The sequence below is a fragment of the Schistocerca gregaria genome, chromosome 7 (genome assembly GCF_023897955.1).
Source record: "Schistocerca gregaria isolate iqSchGreg1 chromosome 7, iqSchGreg1.2, whole genome shotgun sequence".
Lineage (NCBI taxonomy): Eukaryota > Metazoa > Arthropoda > Insecta > Orthoptera > Acrididae > Schistocerca > Schistocerca gregaria.
Genome location: NC_064926.1, coordinates 466616909 through 466632136, shown reverse-complemented (window position 1 = coordinate 466632136; position 15228 = coordinate 466616909). Strand labels below are relative to the sequence as shown.

The 15228-nt window shown below is 40.6% G+C and overlaps 1 protein-coding gene across 3 annotated transcripts in view; it reads right to left on the bottom strand.

Moving 5' to 3' along the window:
• Positions 1-14602, bottom strand: part of LOC126281832 (transcriptional enhancer factor TEF-1) — an 824099-nt gene extending 809497 nt beyond the window's left edge. Inside the window, exons 1-2 of one of the 3 annotated variants that reach the window (XM_049981067.1) lie at positions 14557-14602; positions 13773-13911 (exon numbers count right to left, since the gene is read on the bottom strand). In XM_049981067.1, coding sequence (XP_049837024.1) covers positions 13773-13845 — 73 coding nt within the window. In that variant the 5' untranslated portion in view covers positions 13846-13911; positions 14557-14602. The remainder of the gene's footprint in view (positions 1-13772; positions 13912-14556) is intronic. The other 2 variants (XM_049981068.1, XM_049981069.1) reach the window with 2 other exon arrangements.
• Between the last annotated feature and the right edge of the window lie 626 nt (positions 14603-15228).

Sequence of the window (15228 nt, the reverse complement as noted above, 5' to 3'; positions counted from 1 at the left end):
TTCATGCTTTCATTGATCAGTACTTCATAATACAAGACACTGCGGTTGCTGGCTATCATCACTGCCCATGTATGTAAATCCATAATGAAGGTAATCGTCACAACACGTGCGTAGTTTTCTTTCCTTTACGTTCACTTTTAGTAGCTTGTGAACATGAAGGCTCCCTTTCAGAAGCATTGTTTGACCTATCACCAATTGCCTATCATTTCACTGCAGGCGTTCGCCACCATCGATCGATTACGAAGTTAACAAATATTGCGACACAAAACATGTTGAGCAAACTCGGAAAACGTATGACTGATGACAAATCAATGTATATACATCTGCTGTTTATGCCTCTCCATTTGCTCGGCATGTGTCGTGGCATGAACACGTGATATCTACCAATGTCTTTAATACCTATTTTCTCCAGCAAACTTTTTCCGTCGTCTATTGTTTGATGGAACTTTGAATAGGAAAACATGACTAAAGCCAATCGTTGAGGCTTGAGATGTGTGTGGTGTCGTCATTCATTAGAGTTAAACCGACAAAGAAAATGTGCGTGGTGAAGCTTATTATCGTACCTAGCTTCGAAAGCACTATGGGATTAAAACTGAACAGTGGCGATAATAGCTTGAAACGGTGAAGGGTAGTTAAATGGTGTTTCTCTTATCACGTGATCTTGCTACTGAAGAAAAAACAACATTGAGTGTAGTTTCTCTTTGTTGCTTAACAATATAATTCCCATTTTTTAGTTTTTTTTAAATTTTTAATTGCTCATTCATCGAAAATTGAAGAAGCAGAAAATTTTTTGCGTCAGCAATAATAAAACCGCAGTAAAATATTGTTGTTTCAGAGTTGTTCTTGCCTTTGCTGGAAAGGAAAAGGTTAAAAACCAATGTTGTGTATGTCATTTTGATATTTTTAATCTTGTCATAAAATGATTGAATCAAAGCAACTTCTTTATTTCTCTGTTGCGATCTATCTACGAAGTCAATTTTACATTAAATGCACTGAATCTGAGTGAATAGTTACGCGTTGTGGCAAATTAGGAACATATTTTGGGAGGATCTCTCATCGTCTTTTTAGAAATCCCGGAACAGAGGGCGGATGTTCGTAATCATAGGAATGAGTAACATTTACTTCTTTAAAAAATAAAACTAAAGAAGCTGGAATTAGTGGGACCTGTCCGCCACTTGATGAAATCCATGAAATTCAAAGAGATTGTGTAGTTGATGTACAAATGCTTTCGAAAAAGTACCCAAACAAATAAGTAATTTCTAATTGTAATCATAACAGTTGAACGCCTTCAGGGCAGAAATCCAGTGAACCAGGAGATCATTTAAATTTACAAGCGTAGTTATAGTTTCAAATTGGTTTATCAACTGATAAAATTACTTGTTGAATGACTGCTGTGAGTTCCATTTTATCACAATACATCGCGGTTCTAGGCGCGCAGTCCGGAACCGTGAGATTGCTACGGTCGCAGGTTCGAATCCTGCCTCGGGCATGGATGTGTGTGACGTCCTTAGGTTAGTTAGGTTTAAGTAGTTCTAAGTTCTAGGGGACTGATGACCACAGCTGTTAAGTCCCATAGTGCTCAGAGCCATTTGAACCACAATACATTTCAATTTTTAGGCGTCGCGAACCCCCCTGGTTAGGTCCCGTTGACGCGCTCTAAACATACATAAGACTCAAATCTGATGCTGGTCAGCTCACTGCAAAACAACCCATCAAAGAAGTCTGAAGTATCTCTTCTTAACTCGAACATGTTAAACTGCTGCATTGCGTAACCTACCGCAGTCTCCCTTTCCGCTGTTGTCTGCAGTCATGCTCTGAACACAGTCCACACCACATACATAATCTATTTAACGGATTCGCAATTGTGAACGCGGGCAATCAGCTGTAGAATGGAATGACAATGAAACTCTGTTCCGGGCCGGGACTCGAACCCATGTTTTCGCGCTTATAGCGAGCGGTCGCCTTACCATTTGGCTATCCGTGCACGACTGACAGCCATACCCAAACTTCCGTGTGTTGTCAACCATGTCATTACGTATATTCCCGTATAGGTGAGCCATTTTACTTTGAAGTCGCTTGTTCGGTGTAAGCGGATAAATACGATGTTGCAGTGCCTGTGAAATTCTGAATTACGATGCGAAGTTCCTTTGAACATGCATCACAGAGCCGATGGTTGTCCATATTTGCAACCGTGAATACGCTACTGGCCATTAAGAAGAAATGCAGATTATGAACGGGTATTCATTGGAGAAATATATTATACGAGTACTAGAATTGACTTGTGATTACATTTTCACGCAATTTGGGTGCATGGATCCTGAGACATGAGTACCCAGAACAACCACCTCTGGCCGTAATAACGGCCTTGATACGCCTGGGCATTGAGTCCAACAGAGCTTGGATGGTGTTTACAGGTACAACTGACCGTGCAGATTCAACACAATACCACAGTTTATCAAGAGTAGCGATTGGCGTATTGTGACGAGCCCGTTGCTAGGCCACGATTGACCGTACATTTTCAATTGGTGAGAGATCTAGAGAATGTGCTGGCCAGAGCAGCAGTCGAACATTTTCTGTATCCAGAAAGGCCCGTACAGGACCTGCAACATGTGGTCGTGCGTTATCCTGCTGAAATATAGGGTTTCGCAGGGATCGAATGAAGGGTAGAGCCACGGGTCGTAACACATCTGAAATGTACCGTCCACTGTTCAAAGTGCCGTGAATGTGAACAAGAGGTGACAGACGTGTAACCAATGGCACTCCTGGCACTCCATACCATCTCGCCGGAATACGCCAGTATGACGATGACGACTTTACGTTTCCAATGTGCGTTCACCGTGATGTCGCCAAACACGGATGCGACAATCATGATGCTGTAAACAGAACCTGGATTCAACCGAAAAAAAAAACGTTTTGCCTTTCGCGCACCCAGGTTCGTCGTTGAGTACACCATCGCAGGCGCTCCTGTCTGCGATGCAGCCTCAAGGGGAACCGCAAGCATGGTCTCCGAGCTGATAGTCCATGCTGCTGCAAACGTCGTCGAACTGTTCGTGCAGATGGTTGTTGTCTTGCAAACGTCCCCATCTGTTGCCTCAGGGATCGAGACGTGGCTGTATGATCCGTTACAGCCATGCGGATAAGATGCCTGTCACCTCGACTGCTACTAATACGAGGCCGATTGGATCCAGCACGGCGTTCCGTATTACCCTCCTGAACCCACCGATTCCATATTCTGCTAACAGTCATTGGATATCGACCAATGCGAGCAGCAATGTCGCGATACGATAAACCGCAAACGCGATAGGCTAGAATCCGACCTTTATCAAAGTCGGAAACGTGATGGTACACATTTCTCCTCCTTACACGAGGCATCACAACAACATTTCACCAGGCAACGCCGGTCTGTAGCACGTCATCTTCGTGGTGTAGCAATATTAATGGCCAGTAGCGTATATTTAATGTATCTCATAACGGCTCTGAGTGCTATGGGACTTAACATCTGAGGTTATCAGTCCCCTAGAACTTAGAACTACTTAAACCTAACTAACCTAAGGACATCACACACATCCATTTCCGAGGCAGGATTATAACCTGCGACCGTAGTGGTCGCGCGGTTCCAGATTGAAGCGCCTAGAACAGCTCGGTCACAACGGCCGGCGTCAACTTTGCATCATAATTCAGAGTGACAAAGGCACTGCAATATCTTACATACATAATCCTGCGATGAAACAGAGTGCGCCGACTTACGCCAATGAGGAAACTGTCAAAGTGTTGTCTGTTCTCCCTTCAAAGAATCGGTGTTTGAAGTTCTCTGATCAGCCAATTTCCCCCCCCCCCCCCCCCCCAGTAATTAAATTTTTCTTTTAGTCCACCAATCCGTCGCCTTGCCGCGCACAAAATTTTCAGACCATCAGCTCTTGGCCTCCCACTCTAGTATATTTAAGAGTGCCCAATGTGAACATCTTTAGAAGGAATTCCTCAAGCCTCGGGGGGCTGTCGTCTGATTGACAACTCGCTTTCGTCGGGAAACAGTACTCTGTACATGAAGCCGAGTTGCGTTTCTTCCTTCGTGAGGAGACACGATTCTGCTCAAACTGCTTCTATCTCCACCGGCCTTCAGAGAACTCACCGGCTGAGTACATGATTGTCTAAAAAAGTGTTCTCTGACCAACCTCGGCCTGGTTGTACGACGGCATTTTAATTGTTTGGAGATAGTCTCACAATTACTCATTCTTATCGTTTTAGCCGGATGCTTCGCGCATTGTCCGCCTACGGCTGATGAAAAAAAATTTGCGGCTATCAGTACACTAGCCCCCCTCCTGCCGGCAGGGTTCTTAGCTGGCAGCCCCTGTCCTTCACAAATTATCTATGCAGAGATCTCGATCTGCAGCTCCTGCTGTGACATCCACTGATTCCCCAACCAAGGCTCACAAGCGAAGCTGAATGTTCTACGTACATATATTCCCAACCAGAATAGTTCATGTTGATAGACAGAAAAAGATATCTTTACTCTTAGAATCACTGATATCATTACTGTAATGAGCAAGAAGCTTAAATCGATCGGCAGAAACAAGACTGTAATTATGACCAATGCGAATCACGGAATGAAACGAGATCGCTCGGACTGGAAACTGACTCCTCTCACAGTGTACCGTATTGACCCGAAAATAAGCTGCACTATTCATCCTCGAAAAGTCAGGATGCAGCATACATCCGATACCTTGTCTTTTTATATAAAAAAATTAAGCTTATCTGCAAAAATAAAATTAGTGCCTGTAACCGATACTGGTGAAAGACGTTTTATTACACAAAAATGCAAACTCTTACCGGTGTTTTTTGGTTTTAACATTGTGCGGGGCTGTTAGTACTGTTACATTAGCTTATAATTCTTTTTGTTGGGTACTGGTAAGAAAGCCTGATTCATGACGATATCAACGATCATTTATAGCCGAAAGCATCATCAAGCTAAGGAATTCGGTTTAGTTACGACGCTAACTTCAAACTTATAGTTGTACTTTATGCCAAAACAACAACCAACAGATGGGCCAGAAGGAAGTATGGACTGGACGAATATAATGTGCGACGTTGGGTTTCTTCAGAAGATAAATGAAATAAGGGAGTTTCAATGAGAAAATCACTCGGGGAACCGAAATGTGGCAAGTAGCCGGAACTCTAAGCTAAAGTTCTTTCCTATGTGCAAGATAAGCGGAGAAATTATCCAGCTGAAAGCCTTGGAAATCGCAAAAGTCTTAAACGTACCACAACAAGAATTTCATATGAGGATTGCTTGGTGTCCGTTTATAAGACATGGCCTTGCTCAAGAACGAAGTAGCACACAAATGCCAGCAGATTTCGAGGAGAAGCTGGTCAATTTACAGCGACACGTCATTGGTTACGAAAGTGTCACTCATACCCTTTCCATCAGACTGCCAATGTTGACGAAACGCCAGTTTTTTTTCCATGCAGAGCAATACGACAGAAGACATGAAAGGAGCAAAAAGTATCTCAATAAGGGGAATTGGGAATGGAAAAGATAGAATAACTGTGACATTGGCTGTTACAGCCGAGGGGGAGTTACTCCCTTATGTCATTCTCAAGCGAAAAATTATGCCCAATGGAAACTTTCCTGTAGGATTAGTGATTCGCTGCCAAGAAAAGGGCAGGATGACAAAGCAACCGACGGTTCACTGTTTGTGTTGGGAACATTCGTATTTTACACTTTGATGTGTTATATGTATGGTGGTGGTTGTTGTCGTCGCCTTCAGTCCTGAGACTGGTTTGATGCAGCTCTCTATGCTACTCTATCCTGTGCAAGCTTATTCGTCTCTCAGTACCTACTGCAGCCTACATCCTTCTGAATCTGCTTAGTGTATTCATCTCTTGGTCTCCCTCTACGATTTTTACCCTCCACGCTGCCCTCCAATGCTAAATTGGTGATCCCTTGATGCCTCACAATATGCCCTACCAACCGATTCCTTCTTCTAGTCAAGTTGTGACCCAAATCTATTCAATATTCGTCATTAGTTATGTGATCTACCCACCTAATCTTCAGCATTCTTATGTAGCACCACATTTCGAAAGCTTCTATTCTCTTCTTGTCTAAACTATTTATCGTCCACATTTCACTTCCATACATGGCTACACTCCGTACAAATACTTTCAGAGAAGACTTCCTGACACGTAAATCTATACTCGATGTTAACAAATCTCTCTTCTTCCAAAACGCTTTCCTTGCCATTGCCAGGCTACGTTTTATATCCTATCTACTTCGACCATCATCAGTTATCTTGCTCCCCAAACAGCAAAACTCGTTTACTACTTTAAGTGTCTCATTTCCTAATCTAATTCCCCCAGCATCACCGGATGTAATTTGACTACATTCCATTATCCTCGTTTTGCTTTTGTTGATGTTCATCTTATACTCTCCTTTCAAGACAGTGTCCATTCCGTTCAACTGCTCTTCCAAGTCCTTTGCTTTCTCTGATAGAATTACGATGTCATCGGCGAACCTCAAAGTTTTTATTTCTTCTCCATGGATTTTAATACCTACTCCGAACTTTCCTTTTGTTTTTTTATTGCTTGCTCAATATACAGATTGAATAACATCGGGGAGAGGCTACAACCCTGTCTCACTCCCTTCCCAACCACTGCTTCCCTTTCATGTCCCTCGGCTCTTATAACTGCTATCTGGTTTCTGTACAAATTGTAAATAGCCTTTCGCTCCCTGTATTTTACCCCTGCCACCTTCAGAATTTGAAAGAGAGTATTCTAGTCAACATTGTCAAAAACTTTCTCTAAGTCTACAAATGCTAGAACGTAGGTTTGCCTTTTCCTTAATCTTTCTTTAAGATAAGTCGTAGGGTCAGTATTACCTCATGTGCTCAAACATTTCTACGGAATCCAAACAGACCTTCCCCGAGGTCGGCTTCTACCATTTTTTTCCATTCGTCTGTAAAGAATTCGCGTTAGTATTTTGCAGCTGTGACGTACTAAACTGATAGTTCGGTAGTTTTCACATCTGTCAACACCTGCTTTCTTTGGGATTGGAATTATTACATTCTTCTTTAAGTCTAAGGGAATTTCGTCTGTCTCATGCATCTTGCTCGCCAGATGGTAGAGTTTTGTCAGGACTGGCTCTCCCAAGGCCGTCAGTAGTTCTAATGGAATGTTGTCTACTAACCGGGCCTTGTTTCGACTTAGGTCTTTCAGTGATCTGTCAAACTCTTCACGCAATATCGTATCTCCCATTTCATCTTCATCTTCATCCTCTTCCATTTCCATAATATTGTCCTCAAGTACATCGTCCTTGTATAGACCCTCTATATACTCCTTCCACCATTCTTTTTCTTCATTGCTTAGAACTGGGTTTCCATCTGAGATCTTGATATTCATGCAAGTAGTTCTCTTTTCTCCAAAAGTCTCTAATTTTCCTGTACGCAGTATCTATCTTACACCTAGTGAGATAAGCCTCTACATCCTTCCATTTGTCCTATAGCCATCGCTGCTTAGCCATTTTGCACTTCCTATCGATCTAATTTTTGAGACGTTTGTATTCTTTTTTGCCTGCTTCACTTACTGCATTTTTATATTTTCTCCTTTCATCAATTAAATTCAATATTTCTTCTGTTAACCATGGATTTCTACTTTTTACCTTCTTGATCCTCTGCTGCCTTCGCTACTTAATCCCTCAAAGCTACCCATTCTTTTTCTACTGTATTTCTTTCCCCCATTCCTGTCTATTGTTCCCTTATGCTCTCCCTGAAACCCTGTACAACCTCTGGTTTAATCAGTTTATCCAGGTCCCATCTACTTAAATTCACATCTTTTTGCAGTTTCTTCAGTTTTAATCTACAGTTCATAACCAATAGATTGTGGTCAGAGTCCACATCTGCCCCTGGAAATATCTTACAATTTAAAATCTGGTTCCTAAATTTCTGTCTTATCATTATATAATCTATCTGATACCTTCTAGTATCTCTAGGATGCTTCCATGTATACAACCTTCTTTTATGATTCTTTAACCAAGTGTTAACTACGGTTAAGTTATGCTCGGTGCAAAATTCTACCAGGCGGCTTCCTGTTTCATTTCTTAGCCCCAAATCCATATTCACCTACTATATTTCCTTCTCTCCCTTTTCCTTCTCTTGAATTCCAGTCACCCATGTCTATTAAATTTTCGTCTCCCTTCACTATCTGAATAACTTCTGTTATCATACATTTCATCAATTTCTTCATCTGCATAGCTAGTTGGCGTATAAACATGTACTACTGTAGTAGGCATGGGCTTCGTGTCTATCTTGGCCACAATAATGCCTTCACTATGCTGTTGGTAGTAGTTTACCCGCACTATTTTTTTTATTATTAAACCTACTCCTGCAACGCCCCTATTTGATTTTGTATTTATAACCCTGTATTCACCTGACCAAAAGTCTTGTTCCTCCTGCCACCGAACTTCACTAATTCCCACTATATCTAACTTTAACATATCCATTTCCCTTTTTAAATTTTCTAACCTACCTGCCCGATCAAGGGATTTGACATTCCACGCTCCGATACGTAGAACGCCAGTTTTCTTTCTCCTGATAACGACGTCCTCTTGAGTAATCCCCGCCCGGAGATCCGAATTGGGGACTATTTTACCTCTGGAATATTTTACCCAAGAGAATACCATCATCATTTAACCATACAGTAAAGCTGCATGCCCTCAGGAAAAATTACGGCTGTAGTTTCCCCTTGCTTTCAGCCGTTCGCAGTACCACAACAGCAAGGCCTTTTTGGTTAGTGTTGCAAGGCCAGATCCATCATCCAGACTGTTGCCCCTGCAACTACTGAAAAGGCTGCTGCCCCTCTTCAGGAACCAAACGTTTGTCTGGCCTCTTAAGAGATACCCCTCCGTTGTGGTTGCACCTACGGTACGGCTATCTGTATCGTTGAGGCACGCAAGCCTCCCCAACAACGGCAAGGTCATGGGGGGGGGGGGGGGGGGGGGGTAGGGGGGTTCGTATGGTAGTTTATGTTCACTCATTGATCTTGTTTAGGTACATCGCTGAATAAATGGTCTGGCAATATGGTGTTTTGCGTATTTGATTAAAATGTCAACTTTATTATCTCACAGAGGACTCAGAGTCAACATCTAATAGGTGATGGGCGCAGGAGAGATTAGTCAACTTTCCATACCAAAGAAATTAACTGATAAATCAAGGTTACGTAATTTTCGCGTGTGTTCAACGTGTTACTATCGTATTATTTTTTTTTTTTTTTTTCAGAGAAACTTTCAAGATTTATTTGTTTAACTATCTGAACGTATTCAAGATGGCTTTGGGTGGACAAGCACTGTTTAATTTTGAAAAGAGATCATGTCCTTGCACGACGTGATAAGCCACGAGTTACGCTTTTGTGTGCGTGGATTATTCATGGTGCCCAATATCAGAATCCATCATCAAAGATGTTAAAAATGCTGCATATTGAATGCGCTGGATGGCAGTGAGGTTGACGTACTGCGGGAAGAAAATTAAAAATGAAAAAAAAAGAATAGGAGCGATAGTGATGAAGTAAATACTGGTATTGACGTAAACACCGGTACTGATAGTGACGAGATGTGTAAGACAAAATATGTTGCCATGTTTTGTATCAAACGTTAGAACAAATGTTTACGGTACATACCTAGGTCTTACATATGAGTACAAATAAATTTTTGGTAACTTTTCTCCTCTCAATCAATGAGCGACTTATTTTCGCCCAGTTGTTTTTATTTCTTCCTCGAAATGTAGGAGTGCGGATAATATTCTGGCCAATACGGTACATATGGAAATACGTTCCCGACGAAAGTCCCTGTTTTCAAACTGTAATATTTTTAAGTTTTTAATGTATCTGATGATGTTAATAACAAGAATATCCTGACCAAAACAGCTACATACCAACGACAGTTCAAGACTCTCATAGCTGATAGTCAAAATTGGCTTTACTGTACGGTGTCATAGTCATATTCTTTTTACATTATCACTAGCCAAAGCTACTTCCAGCAAAAGCATACAATAGACTAGTAACCGACTCTATGCAGATAATACTGTAACATATAGCTCCACTCATCTTTCAATTAATGACAGACTGATTTACACAACAAAACATACAAACTGAAGCACAAGATGGCTGTTTGGATTAAAAAAGCAAAGCATCAAACAAATACGTCGGATCAATTCAGAGCGTTCCTTCTGTGCTATCGACAACTGACTAGCCACCCAAGGAGTAGATCGTTGGCCAAAGAGGGCTGCGCTATACGATAATTAGAACATCTATAGAAAGAAGATAAACAATATGTTGATATTAAATAAATGCATCGGAACAGAAAGCTTTCTATTCTGAGATGCAACAGATACATCAGGACTGTCAACATGCATACCGATTTGAGTATAGATACGGAACAGGAAGCCATCAACAAAAGTCACGACGACTCTGAAAAACAGGAAGTCCTGAGAAGAGAGTCATTTAGACAGGGTGAACATAACCACAACAATGGTACAGCTTCGATATTCCAAGATCCTTCGGATTAGGGCAGACAAGCATAACACCAAATTAAGTGAGACGCAACCATTATACAGCCCTGACAGATTTATCTCTAAAATGAAAGCATTCCTGAAACTCCACATGACAAACTGAAGTCTGAATCGCCGCAGGCGAAAAAGAAAATATTCTGTCTCTGAAGGGATAATTGCGACATAACATTTCAGCCATCAGGAAAGTTATGATACATTCGGTGCATTGGTTACAAAGCAATTCTCCAATCATGTCACTAACGTATACAGATATCGGCTTCGTTTGTGATAATGTGCATCTATATCAGTAAAGTAAAGACCGTCACGCCAACCTAGACCTAGGACTACGCTGCCCAGACTCACCACACCAATAGTGTAACTTTTTTGGCATTGTGAGTGGCATTATTGCACTGATTACTGCCAACTGATGAGTTTTTGATCAGACATGTACCTAACACAAAGAATGAAGTAAATTCCTTCCTCTTTCAGAGAGAAAAAAGATAAACTTTCATGTCACACACACAAAATGAAGTATATTAAAACTTGTCGAATTGTAAAATATGGTAACGAATTTCCCTTACGAAATGATCTGTTAGATGCCCGTGCACAGGTGAGTCACTTATATTCAACGTATTAAATAAGTTTACACTAACGGGCAACTTCAACATTCCGACATATAAACAATTAGAATTTACAGAATTTTAAATGGAAAATCTTTAATAGCATTTTGATAACAATGAATTTCGTTATCAGTTTTCAGTTGATGAAAGTACTGAAGTATACAACAAGTCAAGAGGAATGTTCGATAAGAGTCATCGGCTTTGGCCAGTGACGATGTTAATAGCTGCTGTCACGTCGTCTTTTTGTGCGTATTTTCACAGTCTGTTGATTGGCAATGAAATTGAAAACAAAGTAAATAAAGCTGGATGTGGTGTGGCACGGATCTGTTGCTTAGCCCGAGGTATAGGAGAGGTTAGGTTGGAAGGTAACAGTGAGGGTGTGGGTTGGCGAAGCCAACGAGTGTGATACTAAGGAAACTAGGTTGTGTTGACATCCTGATCTGAACCTTCCTCCGTTTGAAAAAATCGTCAACAACATAATGATATCGTCGCCATATTGTTTACGGCGTTACGTCACTGGTCAAACCCGTATCGAATGTAACTCTATACCACAACCCCTTTACCCACAGAGTCTGAACAACTACGGCGAGGTTGACGTCATTTGATATCACGCATTTTAAGTGCGCAAGTAGCGTGGTCTCCGTTCTACTAAAACAACGTACTGAACTGAAAATATCAGACCACATTGGGGAAAACAGCTGTCTCCATTGGGGGCGTAAACGTAGCTATAGAATGCGCAAAATGTAAAGATTAAAAACATGTGGTTTGACGAACCCATTCGCTGGCTTTGTCACCTTACAGCCAGACTATGGGGCCTCTCAACCTATCCTTGAAAATTTTTGACTACGCTACTGATCAGTCTGCCACCATATTCATTTGAAACAACAGCTTATCTTGTGGTACCTTCGAGTGCAATGAGCGTACTAATACTAGACGTCTGCTTCCACCCCTGACGTAATGTCAGTGCGCTATTTCGCACTTGCATAGAGGTAGAACAGAGCACTGACAATATTTGTTTCTATGTTTTTTTAATTTTTTTTGTAATCAGGATGTTGTGACAGACTAATCTGCAGCATAGCCCGAGGTTGAGATTAGGCGGCACCAACGAAGATCTGAATATTGTAAGATCCGTCGACTTTAACTGGCGATGCTACGAGCTAGTATAGAATGTATGGCGGCATTCAGTCACGTGTATGTTAAAGACCAAAGTATCAGGATCTATGCGAGAATTTGAGGGTTCAGAACTGTACCTATTTATGCCTCCCTTCAGAAATGTTATAAACTTATAATTATGTCGGGCCGCAGTGAAAAAAACACGATCTTTTTTAGAGGGCGCAAATATAATTGAGGAATTCGCAATGCTGAAAAATGGGAAACATTGCCCCATGATATTAGTTAATTAGATTCAGATTTCTTTCCATAGACTCAAAAATGAGATGATTCTCGCGGGTGTGGCAGAGTATAACAAAAGAAAAACAGTAACTTTTAATATAATGCTCACTACTCTGATCATTTGTCAGGAGATTGTCAAAACATGTGAATACATTACAGTAAACTGCTAATATTTACAGGCTACACTGTCTGAATGAAACGTAGTTATGCACTTCTAATTTATCATAGACAACATACCTAATCTTGACTGTTGTGACAAAGTGCTGTCAGAACTGAAATCGAACAGACATCTTTACTTAAACTGTTCATCTGCATAGTAAGAGTCATTGCCTATCAAAAAGTCTGTGAAACTCTGCCTGCCTTATTTGTAACCAAGTTTTTAATTGTTGGTGACAATTTATTGAAAATGTGTGCTTCTGAATGTTGGACCCCTTTTGGACCAAGGTAAGAGATTTTTAAGTCTTTATGTAGATTGTTCTTATTCCCAGTACTGGTACAATGTACTGACCTATTGGTTAGAAAGAGAGATATTACTTGCAACAAATTTCATTAAGGAATAAAAATACTGAAAAGCAGTGGTTAAAATACCAAGTTGCTTGGACAGGTTTCTACATCATGATCTTGAATTTACACCACAAATGAGTCTTTATGCGCACTTTTGCATGCTATAAGCTTTTGCTTGGTTTGGCCAGTTACTCCAGAATATGATCCCATATAATAGAATGAAAGTAAGCAAAGTATGCAAGGTTTGTTTTTCTTTTTTAAAAAAATTTATGCCTACATCTGACATTCTCACTGCAAACACAGACAGGTTTAGACGCTTCAGCAATTCTGTTGTATGCCCTTCCCAACTTAATTTATTATCGTTGTAATCCCAGAAATTTAACACTGTCGGCCTCTTCGATCTGCAATTCTTCATATATCATTTACATGCTAAAAGGAAATTCTTACAGGTTCTGAAGTGCATATAGCAGGTTTTTCTCAAAGTATGACAGTCTTCATCAACGCTAAAATAAATATTCATTTTCCAACGTAGTCTGGCAACACAACCTCAAAAAAGGTGTCATCCGTGACGTCTATGGTCAATACAAAATGAGAAACACGATCTTCAGTAATGCACCCAGCATAGGTGTTTTAGGGTGATCAGATAAGAGAAAGTTTTATATTAGAGGCGTAATACAAAATTATTAAAAACTGCCATGAAATTGTAAAATGTGAATGTATTTACCTTCCTGACTAGTCGGCAAGATATATGTGGACGCCTGGCGAGTTCCCTCATGTGTGTATAAATTCTTCCCCATCGTGAAGTCAGCTGCTCCTGAAGTTGCAGAGTAGAGTCCGTTTGAATCTCTTCAGGCTTTTAACACCTATTCATAGAAACGTTCAACTTCAACAACGCGACGTTATATAAACATAAACAATGATTTCAACACTTTTTATAAAAACGTATACAACTTTTTAATGGGAAATGCTTCTTGGCATTTCTGTAACATCGATTCTCCGCTGTACTACCATTACCTCTAGGTTACTCAAGTTTCATAAAATATAAGATTGCAGTAGCGTAGAAAACAGTGCATTTTGTACTTTCTTTTGCAACAGTCCACTGAAAATCTAGTAACTGTAAATAACTAATGCATAACCTACAAATTATGACTTTCTTTGAATAGATTTGGAGTAGTTCGATTTACGATTCTTAGGAACAATTTAACGTTGCGCCTTCTCCTTTAGTGTTCTAGGGTTAGTCTTCTCCAACAGTGAACAATTAACGAAATTTAAGAGAATATCTGGTATCAGTTATTTTGTAAATAAACAAAACACTATATGGTGATGCAACTGGATTATTTTTTCTGTAGCGTATGTAGAAATAGTCACACGGTAACAGTTCCCATAGCTGTTGTTGTTGATGATGATGATGGTAATAATAATAAATCTAAAATATGCAATATCAGTTTGGAGACTACATAATGACGTAATAAACGAGTAACCATAAGAAGTTAAACTGTGACACAAACCTGCTCAGCTCAAGCCACAACCGCCAACTGCCACGTCACGCCACATTTCGTGAACGTATCGGCAGTGATTTGTTTACACCCCTCTCTGCAGTGAGTCTAAAAGGCCCTGCACACGCACCAACCGACCGACCGACAGATGGACGGGCGGTCGTCCCTTAACAAGTTGGCCGCGTGTACCGATGTTGCACCGACCTCCCGACGGAATTTCGTATTTTGTCATTGCGCGCCGGGTTAAATACTATTCTCATATACGTGACAGAGTATGGAACTGACGAAACTTTAAGGACAGAGTTTCTGGAGAAATTTAAAGACTGCAGACGTTTGTGGGAATCGTCGTGCGAGGAGTATACCAATATAGATCCAAGAAATGGAACACTTTTTTCGTTTTCTTTTTTTAGCGATTCCGTAAAGTTTTCGTGTGTCAAATAGAGGGAATAAAGTTCGTCGCCATTCTTCATTTCTGTTGTTTGGTTTTATTTCCGATACTTGAACGGAAATGAATTCTAAAAACCAAAATATCAACCATCAGTGGGCGTTAAATCATAAAATATACGTACTACATTGTTATAAGTGTTAAGAAACTCCAGGCTATATCAAAGACCTCTACTATGAAGACAAAAGAGTGGGATTATTTATTACAGATCTAACAGTTGGTAAATGATTCATTTCTGA